This window comes from Ranitomeya variabilis, chromosome 4 (genome assembly GCF_051348905.1).
Source record: "Ranitomeya variabilis isolate aRanVar5 chromosome 4, aRanVar5.hap1, whole genome shotgun sequence".
Taxonomy (NCBI): domain Eukaryota; kingdom Metazoa; phylum Chordata; class Amphibia; order Anura; family Dendrobatidae; genus Ranitomeya; species Ranitomeya variabilis.
In genome coordinates this window covers 240,581,831-240,602,816 of record NC_135235.1, presented here as the reverse complement: position 1 = coordinate 240,602,816, position 20,986 = coordinate 240,581,831, and the positions used below count along the sequence as shown (strand labels likewise).

Genomic DNA, 20,986 nt, shown 5'->3' with positions numbered 1-20,986 from the left:
GAGGGCTGATTGTGGCCGGAACCCTGCAGCTTCTCTGCAGCGGCATAAGAAAGGTGCAGAAGGTGGTCCTGTCAGCAGTGGGCGTCCTGGGACAGGGTCTTGTGTGCATTGCTGCCAGTGGTGTGATATGAATGGTGAGGAGCAGAGCCCGGGCAGACAAGGCCGTCATTGTGCCCATCCAGAGGTTGGCACCCGGCTCTCCCATTGTGCACTGGCAGCGGGCAGTGTTTCCTTAACCTCCGCTTTTAGCCTTTCTCGGGGAGCGCTGCCGCAGAGCCTGGATGATCGCATCTTCTCCCCCTCCACGGTCTCTGCTGTGTACAGCACAGTAAGTATATCCTCCGAGAGCGCAACCTGGGCCCAAGCCTCCTGTGTCCCGGATATTACCCTTTGCCCTGCTGTCTCCAGTTATGGGGTCTCTGGAGAAGTGTAGCGTTAGACGGCAGTGCAGGATCCCAGGGGTCCGGGCCCCTTTACCAGTGACTGTCCTAGTGATAGACTCCACAATAGTTGTTTGTTTGAGATGCCACCATTTTCCAAATCTCTACTTGCTGTTATTGGAGATTCTTCTGGACTTGCCTTGCTGACACAGCTAAGGATTTGTTACAGTGTATCAGTGAACCCTGGCCTGTTCTGATACATTGTAGCAAGTGATCAGCTGTGTGATTGTCACGAATCCCACCGTGCTGCCAATAATATGTCACGGATTAGGATGACCTTTGGCCAGCACACGGCTATTATATGTGCAGGGGGGCTTATCTTAGTTATCCCTCCACTGCTACAATGTGATGAAACACAAACAAGGCTATTGACCTATCAATTTACCGCAGGGGCTTATTTTAGTTATCCCACTGCTGCAACAATATCTCAACCTGCAGGGATTTATGTATATCCGGCTTTTCAGATCCGCTTCGGAACTTGCAGCTCTCTGGCGCCCCCCTTACCCTCAGGTCAGTCAGGGAACTATACCTGGGATAATTAGTCGCCGGACGGGCCGCTTCACTGTGAACTGGCTAGCAGGCACGCTGCTGCGAGTGTTATGACCCCAATGGCAGAGGGTCTCCGAAATAATTACTAAGTCTGCAAACACAAAAAACCAGCTCATAGGGCAGTGGCAACTGAGCTGACCATATATCTAATCCTAGCACCACAAATAGCAGTAGCCGGGGAACGTGCCTACGTTGGTTCTAGACGTCTCGCGCCAGCCGGAGAACTAACTAACCCTAGAAGGGAAAAGAAAGACCTTTCTTGCCTCCAGAGAAAAGACCCCAAAAGTTGGATACAAGCCCCCAACAAATAATAACGGTGAGGTAAGAGGAAAAGACAAACGTAAGAATGAGCTAGGTATTTAGCAAAGAGAGGCCCACTAGCTAATAGCAGAATATAGTAAGATGACTTATATGGTCAGCAAAAACCCTATCAAAATATCCACGCTGGATATGCAAGAACCCCCGAACCGTCTAACGGCCCGGGGGGAGAACACCAGCCCCCTAGAGCTTCCAGCAAGGTCAGGAATCACATTTAGTACAAGCTGGACAAAAATGAAAGCAAGCAAATAACCAAAAAACCAAGAAGCAGGACTTAGCTTAATTTTGCACGAACCCGGACCAGCAGACAGGAGCAAACAGAAAGGATCTGATTACAGCGATGCCAGGCACTGGACTAAGGATCCAGGAAGCTTATATAGCAACTCCCCTGGACTAACGACCCAGGTGGGTGCCAAACTGAGGAAAGACAATCCCAGAGTCATATCACTAGTAACCACAAGAGGGAGCCAAAAAGTCTAATTCACAACAGTACCCCCCCCTTAAGGAGGGGTCACCGAACCCTCACCAAGACCACCAGGGCGATCAGGATGAGCAGCGTGAAAGGCACGAACTAAATCGGCCGCATGCACATCAGAGGCAACCACCCAGGAATTATCCTCCTGACCATAGCCCTTCCACTTGACCAGATACTGAAGCCTCCGTCTGGAGAGACGAGAATCCAAGATCTTCTCCACCACGTACTCCAACTCGCCCTCAACCAACACCGGAGCAGGAGGCTCAACAGAAGGAACCACAGGTACAACGTACCGCCACAACAAAGACCTATGGAACACGTTGTGAATGGCAAACGACACCGGAAGATCCAAGCGAAAGGACACAGGATTAAGGATTTCCAATATCTTGTAAGGACCGATGAAGCGAGGCTTAAATTTAGGAGAGGAGACCTTCATCGGAACAAATCGATAAGACAGCCATACCAAATCCCCAACACGAAGTCGGGGACCCACACCGCGGCGGCGGTTGGCAAAACGCTGAGCCTTCTCCTGTGACAACTTTAAGTTGTCCACCACATGATTCCAGATCTGCTGCAACCTATCCACCACAGAATCTACCCCAGGACAGTCAGAAGGCTCCACATGTCCCGAGGAAAAACGAGGGTGGAAACCAGAGTTGCAGAAAAATGGCGAAACCAAAGTAGCGGAACTAGCCCGATTATTAAGGGCAAACTCAGCCAACGGCAAGAAGGTCACCCAATCATCCTGATCTGCCGAAACAAAACACCTCAAATAAGCCTCCAGAGTCTGATTAGTTCGCTCCGTTTGTCCATTAGTCTGAGGATGAAAGGCAGACGAAAACGACAAATCAATGCCCATCCTAGCACAAAAGGATCGCCAGAACCTGGAAACAAACTGGGATCCTCTGTCAGACACAATATTCTCAGGAATGCCATGTAAACGAACCACATTCTGAAAGAACACAGGAACCAGATCGGAAGAGGAAGGCAGCTTAGGCAAAGGCACCAAATGGACCATTTTAGAAAAGCGATCACACACCACCCAGATGACAGACATGCCCTGAGACACCGGGAGATCTGAAATGAAATCCATGGAAATGTGTGTCCAAGGCCTCTTCGGGACAGGCAAGGGCAAGAGCAACCCGCTTGAACGAGAACAGCAAGGCTTAGCTCGAGCACAAGTCCCACAGGACTGCACAAATGACCGCACATCCCGTGACAAGGAAGGCCACCAAAAGGACCTAGCCACCAGATCTCTGGTGCCAAAAATTCCCGGATGCCCTGCCAACACCGAGGAATGGACCTCGGAAATGACTCTGCTGGTCCACTTATCAGGAACAGTCTGTCAGGTGGACAAGAGTCAGGTCTACCAGCCTGAAATCTCTGCAACACACGTCGCAAATCGGGAGAAATGGCCGACAAGATAACTTCCTCTTTAAGAATACCAACTGGTTCTGCGACTCCAGGAGAGTCAGGCACAAAGCTCCTTGAAAGAGCATCAGCCTTCACATTCTTTGAACCTGGTAAATACGAGACCACAAGGTCAAAACGGGAGAAAAACAATGACCAGCGGGCCTGTCTAGGATTCAGGCGTTTAGCAGACTCGAGATACATCAAATTTTTGTGATCAGTCAAGACCACCACACGATGCTTAGCACCCTCGAGCCAATGACGCCACTCCTCAAATGCCCACTTCATGGCCAGCAACTCCCGATTGCCAACATCATAATTCCGCTCAGCAGGCGAAAACTTCCTAGAGAAGAAAGCACATGGTCTCATTACCGAGCAACCAGGGCCTCTCTGCGACAAAACGGCCCCTGCCCCAATCTCAGAAGCATCCACTTCGACCTGAAAGGGAAGTGAGACATCAGGCTGGCACAAAACAGGCGCCGAAGTAAACCGGCGCTTCAACTCTTGAAACGCCTCCACGGCTGCAGGAGCCCAGTTAGCAACATCAGAACCTTTCTTGGTCATATCCGTCAAAGGTTTAACAACGCTAGAAAAATTAGCAATAAAACGACGGTAGAAGTTAGCAAAACCCAAGAACTTCTGAAGACTCTTAACTGACGTGGGTTGAGTCCAATCATGAATAGCTCGGACCTTGACTGGGTCCATCTCCACAGCAGAAGGGGAAAAAATAAACCCCAAAAAGGGAACCTTCTGTACTCCAAAGAGACACTTCGAGCCCTTAACAAACAAAGCATTCTCACGCAAAACCTGAAACACCATCCTGACCTGCTCCACATGTGAGTCCCAATCTTCAGAGAAAACCAGAATATCATCCAGATCAACAATCATAAATCTATCCAGATACTTCCGGAAAATATCATGCATAAAGGACTGAAACACTGAGGGAGCATTAGAGAGCCCAAAAGGCATCACCAAGTACTCAAAATGACCTTCGGGCGTATTAAATGCTGTCTTCCATTCATCTCCTTGCTTAATGCGCACAAGGTTGTACGCACCACGAAGATCTATCTTGGTGAACCACTTGGCACCTTTAATCCGGGCAAACAAGTCCGACAACAGAGGCAAAGGATACTGAAATTTAACAGTGATTTTATTCAGAAGCCGATAGTCAATACAAGGTCTCAAAGATCCATCCTTCTTGGCCACAAAAAAGAATCCCGCACCAAGAGGGGAAGAGGATGGACGGATATGCCCCTTCTCCAGAGACTCCTTGATATACGAACGCATTGCGGCATGCTCAGGTACAGACAGATTAAATAGTCTTCCCTTAGGAAATTTACTACCTGGAATCAAATTTATGGCGCAGTCACAGTCCCTATGAGGAGGCAGAGCACTGGACCTGGACTCGCTGAATACATCCTGATAATCAGACAAATACTCAGGAACTTCCGAAGGAGTAGAGGAAGCAATAGACACCGGCGGGGAATCAGCATGAATTCCCTGACAGCCCCAACTTGACACAGACATTGCCTTCCAATCCAAGACTGGATTGTGGGTCTGTAACCATGGCAGACCCAAAACGACCAAATCATGCATTTTATGCAGAACAAGAAAACGAATCACCTCCCGATGTTCAGGAGTCATGCACATGGTTACCTGCGTCCAAAACTGCGGTTTATTTTCCGCCAATGGCGTAGCATCAATACCTCTAAGAGGAATAGGATTTACCAACGGTTCAAGAACAAAACCACAGCGCTTGGCAAATGACAGATCCATAAGACTCAGGGCAGCACCTGAATCCACAAACGCCATAACAGGGTAAGAAGACAATGAGCAAATTAAAGTCACAGACAAAATAAATTTAGGTTGCAAATTACCAATGGCGACAGGACTAACAACCCTTGTAAGGCGTTTAGAGCATGCTGATATAACATGTGTAGAATCACCACAGTAAAAACACAACCCATTCTGACGTCTATGATTTTTCCGCTCATTTCTAGTCTGAATTCTATCACATTGCATTAAATCAGGTGTTTGTTCAGACAACACCACCAGAGGATTAGCGGTTTTGCGCTCCCGCAAACGCCGGTCAATTTGAATAGCCAGCGCCATGGAATCATTCAGACTTGTAGGAATGGGGAAACCCACCATCACATTCTTAATGGCTTCAGAAAGGCCATTTCTGAAATTTGCGGCCAGAGCACACTCATTCCACTGAGTAAGCATGGACCATTTCCGAAATTTTTGGCAATACACTTCAGCTTCATCCTGGCCCTGAGAAATAGCCAGCAAGGCTTTTTCTGCCTGAACTTCAAGATTGGGTTCCTCGTAAAGCAATCCTAGCGCCAGAAAAAACGCATCAATATTTGCCAATGCCGGATCTCCTGGCGCTAGCGAGAAAGCCCAATCCTGAGGGTCGCCCCGTAAAAAAGAGATAACAATTTTAACTTGCTGAGCTGAATCTCCAGATGAATGGGGTCTCAGAGATAGAAACAATTTACAATTATTCCTGAAATTCCTAAACTTAAATCGGTCTCCAGAAAACAGTTCAGGAATAGGTATTTTAGGTTCAGACATAGGACTACTGGTAACAAAATCTTGTATGCCCTGCACACGAGCAGCAAGCTGGTCTACACTTGTAATCAAGGTCTGGACATTCATGTCTGCAGCAAGCACAAGCCACTCAGAGGTAAAGGGGAGGAAGAGAGGAAAAAAAAAAAAAAAAAAAACTCAGAATTTCCTTTCTTATAATCCCACTTCAGCAATGCATAAACATTCAATGTTGGCCTGGCATACTGTTATGACCCCAATGGCAGAGGGTCTCCGAAATAATTACTAAGTCTGCAAACACAAAAAACCAGCTCATAGGGCAGTGGCAACTGAGCTGACCATATATCTAATCCTAGCACCACAAATAGCAGTAGCCGGGGAACGTGCCTACGTTGGTTCTAGACGTCTCGCGCCAGCCGGAGAACTAACTAACCCTAGAAGGGAAAAGAAAGACCTTTCTTGCCTCCAGAGAAAAGACCCCAAAAGTTGGATACAAGCCCCCAACAAATAATAACGGTGAGGTAAGAGGAAAAGACAAACGTAAGAATGAGCTAGGTATTTAGCAAAGAGAGGCCCACTAGCTAATAGCAGAATATAGTAAGATGACTTATATGGTCAGCAAAAACCCTATCAAAATATCCACGCTGGATATTCAAGAACCCCCGAACCGTCTAACGGCCCGGGGGGAGAACACCAGCCCCCTAGAGCTTCCAGCAAGGTCAGGAATCACATTTAGTACAAGCTGGACAAAAATGAAAGCAAGCAAATAACCAAAAAACCAAGAAGCAGGACTTAGCTTAATTTTGCACGAACCCGGACCAGCAGACAGGAGCAAACAGAAAGGATCTGATTACAACGATGCCAGGCACTGGACTAAGGATCCAGGAAGCTTATATAGCAACTCCCCTGGACTAACGACCCAGGTGGGTGCCAAACTGAGGAAAGACAATCCCAGAGTCATATCACTAGTAACCACAAGAGGGAGCCAAAAAGTCTAATTCACAACATGCGAGGGAATTATAAATGCTCAGGCCGCAGCCAGACAATAGCTTATAAAACCCTGTTCCGTTGTTTCCAGCGGCACCCACCCAGCCCAGAACACACTTCACTGCCACCAGCTCAGATTTCTCACAGGGGTTCAAGCCAACCCAAATTAGTAGCGTAATTAACTTCAGAAGACTTTGGGTACGTTTTAGAGAAAGGGTATGAAACTAGTAAATATTATAACTTTTACTCCATAAAAAGATTAGGCAGTGTTTATAAAAGGTATATCAAGATTTTACAATATGAGACAATTTAAAGTATGTACAGCAATTATAAAAAAAAATGGATTAAAGAAAGATAAAACTCACATTTGCTTAGATCATTTCAGCTAACCATGCTGGTAGGCGGAGCCCAAATATCCCAGTGCATCAGGGGGTCTTTCTGTAGTCAAATCCCAGGCAAGAAAGAAGGCTGGACTCACTGGCAGTAACTTATACTGGTAGGCTGTGACATCATTAAAGGGGCTGGTTTGCCTGCACCCTCCCCTCTCCTCAAAGTTACAGATTGTACCAGCAATAATTATAATTCTTATATCTTGGCTTCAGAACATGGCAGAGTCACAGCACACCCATCATTCATCTTATATTAAAATTTGCTTTCTAATGATACCGCACTCGGACTAGTTGGTCCACACAGTTCAGGAGAAATCCGCACTTTGTACTCGTGTTTAGCTGCTAGCGCTTACAGTGATTTACAGATTTACCGATGGGAATTTGCAATATGTATTCCTTATACTCCTTATTTTCCTAGCCCAAATTGGTTGCCCAATATCTCACTTTAATAGATCAAAGAACCTCATGTCTTTTGAGAGAGACTATACCAGTTTTAGCTGATACTGGATGGGAGAAGGGAGAAATGAGCAATGTAGGGAGATCCGGCTTGGAGCTAGAAGTCATAAACATTCTTTTGGTGGGAGGGAATGAGAGGTTTGGGATTCACACACACATCAGCAGGCAGAAGCAAAGAGAGAAGGGGGATTAGAGCCCACAGTATGCGTGATAACAGAGAAAATGAAAAATCCTACTCTGTTTTATACATTATCGTGACAGTGAGCTTGAAGAAGTCTGAGCCCATTGTTGGCCAAGAAAGTTTTACATTCACTGACAGCAAGCAGATACATTGATATTTAGGAATTGCTGACCGTTTCATTACTGAGGGTCTCCTGATTTCTAACCAACATCATACAGGGGCAAGACTTTAGCTTTAGTCCCGTGATTATTGGGGTATCACCTCTGAACCCTCACAGATGAGTAACCAGAGAGGTGCTGCAATTTGTGTGGCCCCGGGGTCACCCCTGTCACTTGTTTTTTTCTGCAGGTTGCTGCGCAGGTAGCAAGACAGCCCGGACCCCCAGCCCCGTCCCCATATTCAACACATGACCTAACTAAGGGCCACCCCAACCTGGCCGCAACCCCCCCGGGACATGCTGCTTCTCCAGGACTGTCACAGGTAAGGGGGAGAGGGATTATCACACTATTACCTGGAGAAAAAACGAGGTACACCAGCTGAAAGGCGCGTGGAGGTGGTGGCCCCGCAGGTCGGAGGAACGACTTAACATCTGTGTTTTTAGCCATTAGATCCGTTCACTGTTTCTTGGTATTATCTACCACTGGCCTTATCTCTTATTCCCACTGATCTAACACCCACTATGTAATGTATTCATGGGATCATAAATAGGCATCATGAACTTACCTCTTTCTTTCCTCTGACCTGTGGTTTCTCTCACTGTCAAATTACCTTTCGTTTTGGATTATAATATTTGTATTTTTAACATAATTTTGTTAATAAAACATGATTTTGATTATTCTTGGTTCTTTTATGTGCATTTGTTTATATGCTCCAAGTGTATATATACAGGACAGGATGAGAGGTACTGTGCAGTGTATATATGCAGGACAGGAGGAGTGGTACTGTGCAGTGTATATATATGTACAGGAGGAGTGGTACTGTGCAGTGTATATATACAGGAGGAGTAGTACTGTGCAGTGTATATATATATATATATATATATATATATATATATATATATATATATATATATATATATACAGGAGGAGTGGTACTGTGCAGTGTATATATACAGGAGGAGTGGTACTGTGCAGTGTATATATACAGGAGGAGTGGTACTGTGCAGTGTATATATACAGGAGGAGTGGTACTGTGCAGTGTATATATACAGGAGGAGTGGTACTGTGCAGTGTATATATACAGGAGGAGTGGTACTGTGCAGTGTATATATACAGGAGGAGTGGTACTGTGCAGTGTATATATACAGGAGGAGCGGTACTGTGCAGTGTATATATACAGGAGGAGCGGTACTGTGCAGTGTGTATATACAGGAGGAGCGGTACTGTGCAGTGTATATATACAGGACAGGAGGAGTGGTACTGTGCATTGTTTATATATACAGGAGGAGTGGTACTGTGCAGTATATATGTACAGGACAGGAGGAGTGGTACTGTGCAGTGTGTATGTATATCTATATATATAATTGTCTAAGGGTTTTTCTGTCTGTCTGTCCTGGAAATCCCGCGTCTCTGAGTGGTCGAGGCCGCCTCGACCAATCAGCGACGGGCACAGCATGGCGACGATGATGTCATAAAGGTTACCTCGACCAATCAGCGACGGGCACAGTCTGCCGCAAATTCGCCTCGACCAATCAGCGACGGGCACAGTATCGACGTAATTTCATAATGGTTGCCATGGCGACGATGATGTCATAAAGGTTGCCTCGACCAATCAGCGACGGGCACAGTCTGCTGCGAATTCTGGAATCATCATTGTCCATATACTACGGGGATATGCATACTCTAGAATACCCGATGCGTTAGAATCGGGCCACAGTCTAGTGTGTGTGTATATATATATATATATATATATATATATATATATATATATATATATATATATATATATATATATATATATATATATATATATATATACAGGACAGTAGAAGCGGTACTGTGCAGTATATATATAAAGGACAGGAGGAGTGGTACTGTGCAGTGTATATATACAGGACAGGAGGGGTGGTACTGTGCAGTATATATATACAGGACAGGGGGAGTGGTACTGTGCAGTATATATATATACAGGACAGGAGGAGTGGTACTGTGCGGTGTATATATACAGGAGGAGTGGTACTGTGCAGTGTATATATACTGGAGGAGTGGTACTGTGCAGTGTATATATACAGGACAGGAGGAGTGGTACTTTGCAGTATATATATACAGGACAGGAGGAGCGGTACTGTGCAGTATGTATATACAGGACAGGAGGAGCGGTACTGTGCAGTATATATATACAGGACAGGAGAAGTGGTAGTGTGCAGTGTATATATATACAGGACAGGAGGAGTGTTACTGTTCAGTGTATATATACAGGACAGGAGGAGCGTGTCACGATTCCCATTGTGCTGCCACCAATAGGTCACGGATCGGGAGTGACCTTTGACCAGCACACGGCTATCACATGTGTGGGGGGCTTATCTTGGTTCTCTCTCCACTACTACGATGTGATGAAAACACAAACAAGGCTATTGACCTATCAATTTACCGCATGGGCTTATTTTAGTTAGCCCACTGCTGCTACAATATCATGAACTGCAGGGATTTATGTATATCCCACTTTCCAGTTCCGCTTCGGAACTTGCAGCTCTCCGGCGCCCCCCTTACCCGCAGGTCTGTCAGGGAACTACACCTGGGATAATTAGTCGCCGGACTGGCCGCTTCACTGTGGACGGGCTAGCAGGCACGCTGCAGCAAGGGAATTATAAATGCTCAGGCCGCAGCCAGACAATAGCTTATAAAACCTCGTTTCGTCGCTGCCCGCGGCACCCACCTAGCCCAGAACACACTTCGCTGCCACCAGCTCACATTTCTCACAGAGAGGGGTTCAGAGCCAACCCAGTAGCGTAATTAACTTCAGAAGACTTAGGGTACGTTTTAGAGCAAGGGATCAAAGCTAGTAAATATTATAACTTTTACTCCATAAAAAGATTAGGCAATGTTTATAAAAGGTATATCAAGATTTTACAATATGAGACAATTTAAAGTATGTACAGCAATTATAAAAACAAACAAACATGGATTAAAGAAAGATAGCACTCACATTTGCTTAGATCACTTCAGCTAACCATGCTGGTAGGTGGAGCCAAATATCCCAGTGCATCAGGAGGTTTTTATGTAGTGAAATCCCAGGCAAGAATGAAGGCTGGGTTGAGTGCAGTCACTTATACCCGCAGGCTTGTGACATCACTAAAGGGGCTGGTTTGCTTTCACCCTCCCCTCTCCTCAAAGTTACAGATTGTACCAGCAATATTTATAATTCTCATATCTTGGCTTCAGAACATGGCAGAGTCACAGCACACCCATCATTCATCTTACATTAAAATTTGCTTTCTAATGATACTGCACTTGGACTAGTTGGTCCACACGGTTCAGGAGAAATCGGCACTTTGTACTCGTTGTGTTTAGCTGCTAGCGCTTACAGTGATTGATAGATCTACAAATGGGAATTCGCAATATGTACTCCTTATTTTCCTAGCCCAAATAGAACAAAGAACCTCGTGTCTTTTGAGAGAGACTAGACCAGTTTCAGCTGCTACTAGATGGAAGAATTGTCTATTGCAGCTACAGAGGTCGTAAACATTCTTGTGGGAGGACATGAGAGGTTTAGGATTCACACACACACACAGCAGCAGAAGCAAAGAGAAAAGGGGTGGTCAAAGCCCACAGCGTGCTTCATAACAGGGAAAATGAAAAATCCTACTCCATTTTATACATTATCGTGACACCTCCCCCTTTTGGTCTGCGCTACGGAGGCAGAACACCTCGGCATGCCTCCATGCGCACCTTAGCAGGTTCACCCCGGCAGAAGTTTCCGGCTCAGATATAATCAGGGGTGCTCTTGGTCCTCCGAGTCAACCTGGCTGAGCACAGCACCGAGGCCAAACTCGCTGGCGTCGGTCTGCACCAAGAACCGTCGACTGCTGTCGACTGCTTTCAACACGGGCGTTTCACAGTGCTGTTTTCAATGCCTGGAATGCCCCCTCACAGCCGTCGGTCCAGTTGACGATGCGGGGTAGCTTTTTCCTGGTGAGGTTTGTCACGGTTTTTGCTAGGCTACTATAGTGCTGTACGAAGCGCCTATAGTACCCTGCAGTGCCCAGGAAGGACATCACCTGTTTCTTGGTCCTGGGTGGGCCAGTTCACGATCGCTCCCGCTTTCTCAGACTCTGGCTTTAGGGTGCCCCCGCCTACCCGGTGCCCCAGGTAGTGGACCTCACTCATGCCCATCTGCCACTTTCCCGGCTTGATAGTCAGTCCGGCTCAGTGAATTCGCCTGAGCACCTCCTCGAGATGCTGCAGGTGTTCATCCCAGGAGGAACTGAAGATGGCAATGTCATCCAAGTACGCCATCATGTACTTCTCCAGTCCCTGAAGCCGGTGGTTGACCATCCGCTGGAAAGTGGCAGGGGCATTCTTCATGCCGATGGGCATGACCGTGGACTTATACAGTCCAAAGGGTGTGATAAAGACAGACTTCTCCTGCGCCCCGGGGCTCAGGGGAATCTGCCAGTATCCTCGTCTTAGATCCATTATGGTCAGATATTTTGCACCAGCTAACCTCTCAAGCAGCTCCTCGATGCGCGGCATTGGGTGCGCGTCAGTGGCTGTGATGGCGTTGAGCCCCCTGTAGTCCACACAGAACCGGGTTGTCCGATCCTTCTTTGGCACGAGGACAACAGGTGAGGCCCACGCGCTCTTTGACCGTTGAATCACCCCCAGCTGTAACATCTCATCGATCTCCTGGCGCATAACCTGCTGCACCTGGTCGGAGATTCGATAGGGTGTTCACCGTAGTGGGGCATGATTCCCGGTGTCCACTTCGTGGACCGCTAACTCTATCCTTCCAGGTCGGTTGGAGAACACGGCCCGGAAAGGGTTCCAGCGTGGTCCGCAACTGCAAATGCTGGGGTTCGGTTAGTGAGGCGCTTACCTCCACGTCCTCAATGGAGCCACTGGCCTTGGCTTGGGCCAGCATGTCCAGGAGGGGGTCTTCCTCCCCGCCTTCGGGCAGGCTGCAGACCGGTAGGACGTAAGGTTCACGTTCGTGATGAGTCTGCGTCATGTTGTCATGTACCAACTACGTCAAGGTCTTCATCTTGTCACGGAAGCGCATGACATACTCCACTATGGACACTTCAGAAGGGTTCGGCTCCTCTTCCCAGGATTCTCTTACCAACCCAAGGGGTCCCCGGACTTGCCTGCCGTACAGGTGCTCGAAGGGGGAGAACCCCATCGAGGCCTGCGGAACCTCTCGGTAAGCGAATAGCAGGTGTTGTAGGTACCGCTCCCAGTCGCGTCCTTGGGTCTCAACCAGCATGCGTAGCATCTCTTTGAGGGTACCATTGAAGTTTTCACACAAGCCATTGGTCTGTGGGTGATGCACACTCGATACCAGACGCTTCACCTGCATTCTCTTACAGAGAGCCTATATTAAGCCAGACATGAATTGGGTCCCTTGATCGGTAAGCATCTCCCTGGGAAATCCTACACATAAAAAGATAGCCAACAGTGCATCCGCCACCTTATCCACCCTGGTTGAGGACAGAGCCACTGCCTCTGGGTACCGGGTAGCGTAGTCTACCACAGTAAGGATGTATTGCTTTCCAGAGCTGCTGGGGACGGCCAGCGGGCCCACAATGTCCACCGCGATCCTCTGGAAAGGCTCCTCTATCACTGGCAAAGGGATCAGGGGAGCCTTAAGAGCTGGCCCTGCCTTCCCCACTCTTTGACAGGTGACACAGGAGCGGAAGTAGTTTGACACATCTGTCCCCATCTTGGGCCAATAGAAGTGTTGAGACAGCCGGGCCTTAGTTTTGCTGATTCCCAAGTGTCCAGCGAGCGGGATCTCATGGGCAATCCGCAACAACTCACTTCAGAATTGATGCGGGACAACCAGCTGTCTTTCCCTCAACCTCTCGATTTGGGATTTTCCGGGTACTGTCTCCCGGTACAACCTCCCTCGTTCCCAGAACACCCTCTCCTTATCAGTCACGGAGGTGGGCGTCTCGATGAGGTACCTCAAATTCTCCAGGCTCGCATCTGTGTACAGAGCTGCCTGAAACTCCTGGCTAGGGGAAGCCAGAAGCGACGTCAGGGTCCCTTCCCCACGGGAACCCTCTGGGTCCATCTCTGGTTCAGTCACAACGATGACTGAGGAGGGTCCGGTAGGAAGAACATTATCTGCAATCTGGGCACTCTGACTGCGGGTGCCATCAGCTATGTAGGCTTTCTCCCCGGGGATTTCCACAGACCCATTAGCTGGCACTGCTATGGGCTCTACCTCCCCATCCACCCCCATTACCTCAGGAGCAGTGCTACTTATGGGCCAGTTACCTTCCTCAGTGGCACTGGTCGTATGGCATCACCTTCCCCACGGTCCCCATGCACCTCCCCATTTTTTTAGAGCTCCATCGCTTGCTCCTGTTAGGAGTTCCTCAGCCATCCCACCCCGCGGAGTGACGTGGCTGAGCACTCCTGCACCTGTGTACACATCAACCTTGGCGAAAAAATGGTTATCAGGTTCAGTTGGCACATTCACATCATTATCAGCATCATTCCTAGGGAAACAATGGTTATCAGATGCATCATTACTAGATAAAGCATGGTCAGGTAAAGGTACCTTCACACATAACGATTTCGTTAACAATATCGTTGCAACGTCACGCTTTTTTGTGACGTAGCAACGATCCCGCTAACGATCTCGTTATGTGTGACAGCGACCAACGATCAGGCCCCTGCTGGGAGATCGTTGGTCATAGGGAATGATCAGGACCTTTATTTGGTCGCTGATCACCCGCTGTCATCGCTGGATCGGCGTGTGTGACGCCGATCCAGCGATGTGTTCACTTGTAACCAGGGTAAACATCGGGTTACTAAGTGCAGGGCCGCGCTTAGTAACCCGATATTTACCCTGGTTACCATTGTAAAAGTTAAAAAAAAACAAAAACACTACATACTCACATTCCGATGTCTGTCACGTCCCCCGCCGTCAGCTTCCCGCACTGACTGTCAGTGCTGGCCGTAAAGCAGAGTGTTTTTTTTTTTTTAACTTTTACAATGGTAACCAGGGTAAATATCGGGTTACTAAGCGCGGCCCTGCACTTAGTAACCCGATGTTTACCCTGGTTACCCGGGTGCTGCAGGGGGACTTCGGCATCGTTGAAGACAGTTTCAACGATGCCGAAGTCGTTCCCCTGATAGTTGGTCGCTGGAGAGAGCTGTCTGTGTGACAGCTCCCCAGCGACCACACAACGACTTACCAACGATCATGGCCAGGTCGTATCGCTGGTCGTGATCGTTGGTAAGTCGTTTAGTGTAACGGTACCTTAACACATGCGATTTCCCATTATCATCATTCGATCGGGGAGGAGAGTCAGGGACATAGTATGCAACCATTCTCCCCAAATTAGTCCCCAATAAAACATCAGTGGGCAAGTTTTCAGACAGCCCCACTTCCTTCACCCTGCTCCCGGCACCCCAATCTATATAAGCCCGGGCCATTGGCAGGGGACAGCGAATGCCCCAATCCCAGTGACAGTCAGGGTTTTCCCCGGAATGATCTCTTTCAGGGGGCGCCAGTTTGGGTCGGATGAGGGTTCGTTCATCCCCGGTGTCCTTGAGGCCTGTAGCGACATGGTCCCCTACGGTGATGTGCTGCACGTTGTCACCCACCCTCCCAACCACCCCACCCACCAAAAGAACTGCTGCGTTAGGCCCTGGGGCCTTGGCTGGGGGGTTCCTCTGCTTGTCTGGACAGTAGGGACTGATATGACCAGTCCGTTTGCAAACAAAACACTGGCGGTCGGTGGTAGGGCTGGGGCTGTTGGCAACAGGGACAGGGCCTCTTGTGTTGGCTGGCAGGGGCACTGGCATTGGTTGCAGGCTTACCCCCTCTCCAGCTGGCGGTGACGGGCTTCCGCACTTCCGATCTACGGTTGGCCTTGTAGGCATCGGCAATCTGCGCTGCTTTCGTCACTTCTTGGGGTTCTCGGTCCATCACGAACTGTTGCACCTCAGCTGGGCAAAGATGTAAGAACTGGTCTTTGATCATCATGTCTCGCAGCTGTGCAAAGGTGCTCACTGACAGTCCTTGGGTCCACTGGTCAAAGTGGGATCCGAGTCCATGCGCCACATCGCTGTAACTGTCGTGTGGGCCACGTTGGAGGTTCCGGAACTTTTTATGGTAAACCTCGGGTGTAAGCTGGTACTTGGCCATGAGGGCCTGCTTGATGGCCTCATAGTCGTCATCCTGGTCTTGAGGGAGAGCAGCAAACGCCTCCAGAGCTTTGCCTTTTAACCCTGGGGTCAGGTATCGGGCCCATTGGTCCCCAGGCAGCCGGTACTGTCTGCAGGCTTTCTCAAAGGCCTGCAGGAAAGTGTCCAAGTCTCCGTCCTTTTCCATCACAGGAAAGTGCTCGGGCCAGGGCTTCGGTATCTGAGCGCGGTTGGGCTCATGGCATCCGGGCGGTGGAGGGCATCCCCCCTGCCGGACCATCTCCAGTTCATATTCTCACTGGGCTTGGCGCTCGGCTCTCTCAGCCTCCCGCTCGGCTCTCTCAGCCTCTCGCTCGGCTTGGGCCTCCTGCCGGTACTGCTGGATCAGCTGCAGACGTCCCTCACGGTAGTCAACAGGGAGTTATCCCAAGGCCGTCAGCAGGTGGGGGTCAAATTCGCCCTGGTTGCTAGTAGGGCCAGCATTCCGTGGTTGGACCCCTGTTGCAGCATCACCTCTTGCACTAGAGCCGCGACCAGTTGGTCTTTGTTTTTGTTAGTGGCATCGATCCGCCACACCCCGCAGAGGGCAATAAGAGCGTCCTTCTTAAGCTGCTTATACCACTCTTCTCCCATCGCAGCCACGGTTGCCAAATAAAAGATAGGAAAGAAAAACGAAGAGAAGGGTAGGGGGATAATCACCAGTACACACAATTGTCTCAGGACTAATAAACACCGAGTTCGTTCTCCAAACTTATTTGAGCAGAGTCCTCTCAAGAACTTTGCAAGTTTTAGTGAGAGGAATGATTGCTCAAACCAGATCACTAATGCTCTATGATCCCACTGCTGCCACCAATATGTCACGATTCCCACCGTGCTGCCACCAATAGATCACGGATCGGGGTGACCTTTGACCAGCACACAGCTATCACATGTGCAGGGGGCTTATCTTAGTTATCCCTCCACTGCTACAATGTGATGAAAACACAAACAAGGCCATTGACCTATCAATTTACCGCAGGGGCTTATTTTAGTTATCCCACTGCTGCTACAATATCACGAACTTCAGGGATTTATGTATGTCCCGCTTTCCAGTTCCGCTTCGGAACTTGCAGCTCTCCGGCGCCCCTCTTACCCTCAGGTCAGTCAGCGAACTACAGTTGGGATAATTAGTCGCTGGATGGGCTGCTTCACGGTGGACTGGCTAGCAGGCACGCTGCAGCGAGGGAATTATAAATGCTCAGGCCGCTGTCATGATCTCAATGGCAAGAGATCATAGCATAAGCATATATAGGAACTAGCTCTTGGAAGATGGGAACTGAGCTGACCATGAACTAAACCTAACGCACAACTAGCAGTGGCCGGGTAGCATGCCTACGTTGATTCTAGATGCCCAGCACCAGCCGGAGGACTAAATAATGCTAGCAGAGGAAAATATCAGTCCTAGCTCACCTCTAGAGAAATACCCCGAAAGGAGACAGAGGCCCCCCACATGTATTGGCGGTGAATAAAGATGAAATAACAAACGTAGTATGAAAATAGGTTTAGCAAATTTGAGGTCCACTTACTACATAGCAGAAGACAGAAAGGACACTTTCATGGTCAGCTGAAAACCCTATCAAAATACCATCCAGAAATTACTTTAAAACTCTGGCATTAACTCATAACACCAGAGTGGCAATTACTGTTCACAAGAGCTTTCCAGACACAGTAACGAAACTACAGCTGTGAACTGGAACAAAAATGCAAAAACAAACATGGACAAGAGTCCAACTTATCTAGTAGTTGTCTAGGAGCAGGAACAAGCACAGAGAGGCTTCTGATAACATTGTTGACCGGCAAGCAACTAACAGAGCAGCAAGGTTATATAGCGACTCCCACATCTTGATGGGAACAGGTGAACAGAGAAGATGAAAACACCAGTAATTCCACCAGTAGCCACCGGGGGAGCCCAGAATCCAAATTCACAACAGTACCCCCCCCTCAAGGAGGGGGCACCGAACCCTCACCAGAACCACCAGGGCGATCAGGATGGGCCCTATGAAAGGCACGAACCAGATCAGAGGCATGAACATCAGATGCATTCACCCAAGAATTATCCTCCTGGCCGTATCCCTTCCACTTGACCAGATACTGGAGTCTCCGTCTGGAAACACGAGAGTCTAAGATTTTCTCCACAACGTACTCCAACTCACCCTCAACCAACACCGGAGCAGGAGGCTCAACGGAAGGCACAACCGGTACCTCATACCTGCGCAATAATGACCGATGAAAAACGTTATGAATAGAAAAGGATGCAGGGAGGTCCAAACGGAAGGAAACAGGGTTAAGAATCTCCAATATCTTATACGGGCCGATGAACCGAGGCTTAAACTTAGGAGAAGAGACCCTCATAGGGACAAAACGAGAAGACAACCACACCAAATCCCCAACACAAAGCCGAGGACCAACACGACGGTGGCGGTTGGCAAAAAGCTGAGTCTTCTCCTGGGACAACCTCAAATTGTCCACCACCTGCCCCCAGATCTGATGCAATCTCTCCACCACAGCATCCACTCCAGGACAATCCGACGATTCCACCTGACCAGAGGAAAATCGAGGATGAAACCCCGAATTACAGAAAAACGGGGACACCAAAGTGGCAGAGCTGGCCCGATTATTGAGAGCGAACTCTGCCAATGGCAAAAAAGCAACCCAATCATCCTGGTCAGCAGACACAAAACACCTCAGATATGTCTCCAGGGTCTGATTAGTCCGCTCGGTCTGGCCATTCGTCTGAGGATGGAAAGCGGACGAAAAAGACAAATCTATGCCCATCCTAGCACAGAATGCCCGCCAAAATCTAGACACGAATTGGGTCCCTCTGTCAGAAATGATATTCTCAGGAATACCATGCAAACGAACAACATTTTGAAAAAACAGAGGAACCAACTCGGAAGAAGAAGGCAACTTGGGCAGAGGAACCAAATGGACCATCTTAGAGAAACGGTCACACACCACCCAGATGACAGACATCTTCTGAGAAACAGGCAGATCTGAAATAAAATCCATCGAGATGTGCGTCCAAGGCCTCTTAGGAATAGGCAAGGGCAACAATAATCCACTAGCCCGAGAGCAACAAGGCTTGGCCCGAGCACAAACGTCACAAGACTGCACAAAGCCTCGCACATCTCGTGACAGGGAAGGCCACCAGAAGGACCTTGCCACCAAATCCCTGGTACCAAAAATGCCAGGATGACCTGCCAACGCAGACGAATGAACCTCAGAGATGACTCTACTGGTCCAATCATCAGGAACAAACAGTTTATCAGGTGGGCAACGATCCGGTCTATCCGCCTGAAACTCCTGCAAGGCCCGCCGCAGGTCTGGAAAAACAGCTGACAATACCACTCCATCCTTAAGGATACCTGTGGGCTCAGAGTTACCAGGCGAGTCAGGCTCAAAACTCCTAGAAAGGGCATCCGCCTTAACATTCTTAGAACCCGGTAGGTACGACACCACAAAATTAAACCGAGAGAAAAATAATGACCAGCGCGCCTGTCTAGGATTCAGGCGCCTGGCGGTCTCAAGATAAATCAAGTTTTTGTGGTCAGTCAATACCACCACCTGATGTCTGGCCCCCTCAAGCCAATGGCGCCACTCCTCAAAAGCCCACTTCATGGCCAAAAGCTCCCGATTCCCAACATCATAATTCCGCTCAGCGGGCGAAAATTTACGGGAAAAGAAGGCACAAGGCCTCATCACGGAGCAGTCAGAACTTTTCTGCGACAACACTGCCCCAGCTCCGATCTCAGAAGCGTCGACCTCAACCTGAAAAGGTAAAGCAACATCAGGCTGACGCAACACAGGGGCAGAGGAAAAACGGCGCTTAAGCTCCCGAAAGGCCTCCACAGCGTCAGGGGACCAATCAGCAACATCAGCACCCTTCTTAGTCAAATCGGTCAATGGTTTAGCAATATCCGAAAAACCAGCAATAAATCGACGATAAAAGTTAGCAAAGCCCAAAAATTTCTGAAGACTCTTAAGAGAAGAGGGCTGCGTCCAATCACAAATAGCTTGAACCTTGACAGGATCCATTTCAATGGAAGAGGGAGAAAAAATATATCCCAAAAAGGAAATCCTCTGTACCCCAAAAACACACTTAGAACCCTTCACACACAAAGAATTAGACCGCAAAACCTGGAAAACCCTCCTGACTTGCTGGACATGAGAGTCCCAGTCATCCGAAAAAATCAGAATATCATCCAGATACACAATCATAAATTTATCCAAATAATCGCGAAAAATATCATGCATAAAGGACTGGAAAACTGACGGAGCATTTGAAAGACCAAAAGGCATCACTAAATACTCAAAGTGGCCCTCGGGCGTATTAAATGCGGTTTTCCACTCATCCCCCTGCCTGATTCGCACCAAATTATACGCCCCACGAAGGTCAATCTTAGAGAACCACTTGGCCCCCTTTATGCGAGCAAACAAATCAGTCAGCAACGGCAATGGGTATTGATATTTTACAGTGATTTTATTCAAAAGCCGATAATCGATACATGGTCTCAAAGAGCCGTCTTTTTTTGACACAAAGAAAAAACCGGCTCCTAAGGGAGATGACGATGGACGAATATGTCCCTTTTCCAAGGACTCCTTTATATATTCTCGCATAGCAGCATGTTCAGGCACAGACAGATTAAATAAACGACCCTTTGGGTATTTACTACCCGGGATTAAATCTATGGCACAATCGCACTCCCGGTGCGGAGGTAATGAACCAAGCTTGGATTCTTCAAAGACGTCACGATAGTCAGACAGGAACTCAGGAATTTCAGAGGGAATAGATGATGAAATAGAAACCACAGGTACATCCCCATGAGCCCCCTTACATCCCCAGCTCAACACAGACATAGCTCTCCAGTCGAGGA

General features: G+C 48.4%; 1 protein-coding gene across 3 annotated transcripts in view; it reads left to right on the top strand.

The window, feature by feature from the left end:
* Positions 1 to 20,986, top strand: part of EIF4G3 (eukaryotic translation initiation factor 4 gamma 3) — a 114,990-nt gene that overhangs the window by 36,181 nt on the left and 57,823 nt on the right. For all 3 annotated transcript variants that reach the window (XM_077260449.1, XM_077260448.1, XM_077260447.1), the window contains exons 2-3: positions 250 to 328; positions 8,104 to 8,235. In XM_077260449.1, the coding sequence (XP_077116564.1) occupies positions 250 to 328; positions 8,104 to 8,235 (211 nt within the window). The remainder of the gene's footprint in view (positions 1 to 249; positions 329 to 8,103; positions 8,236 to 20,986) is intronic.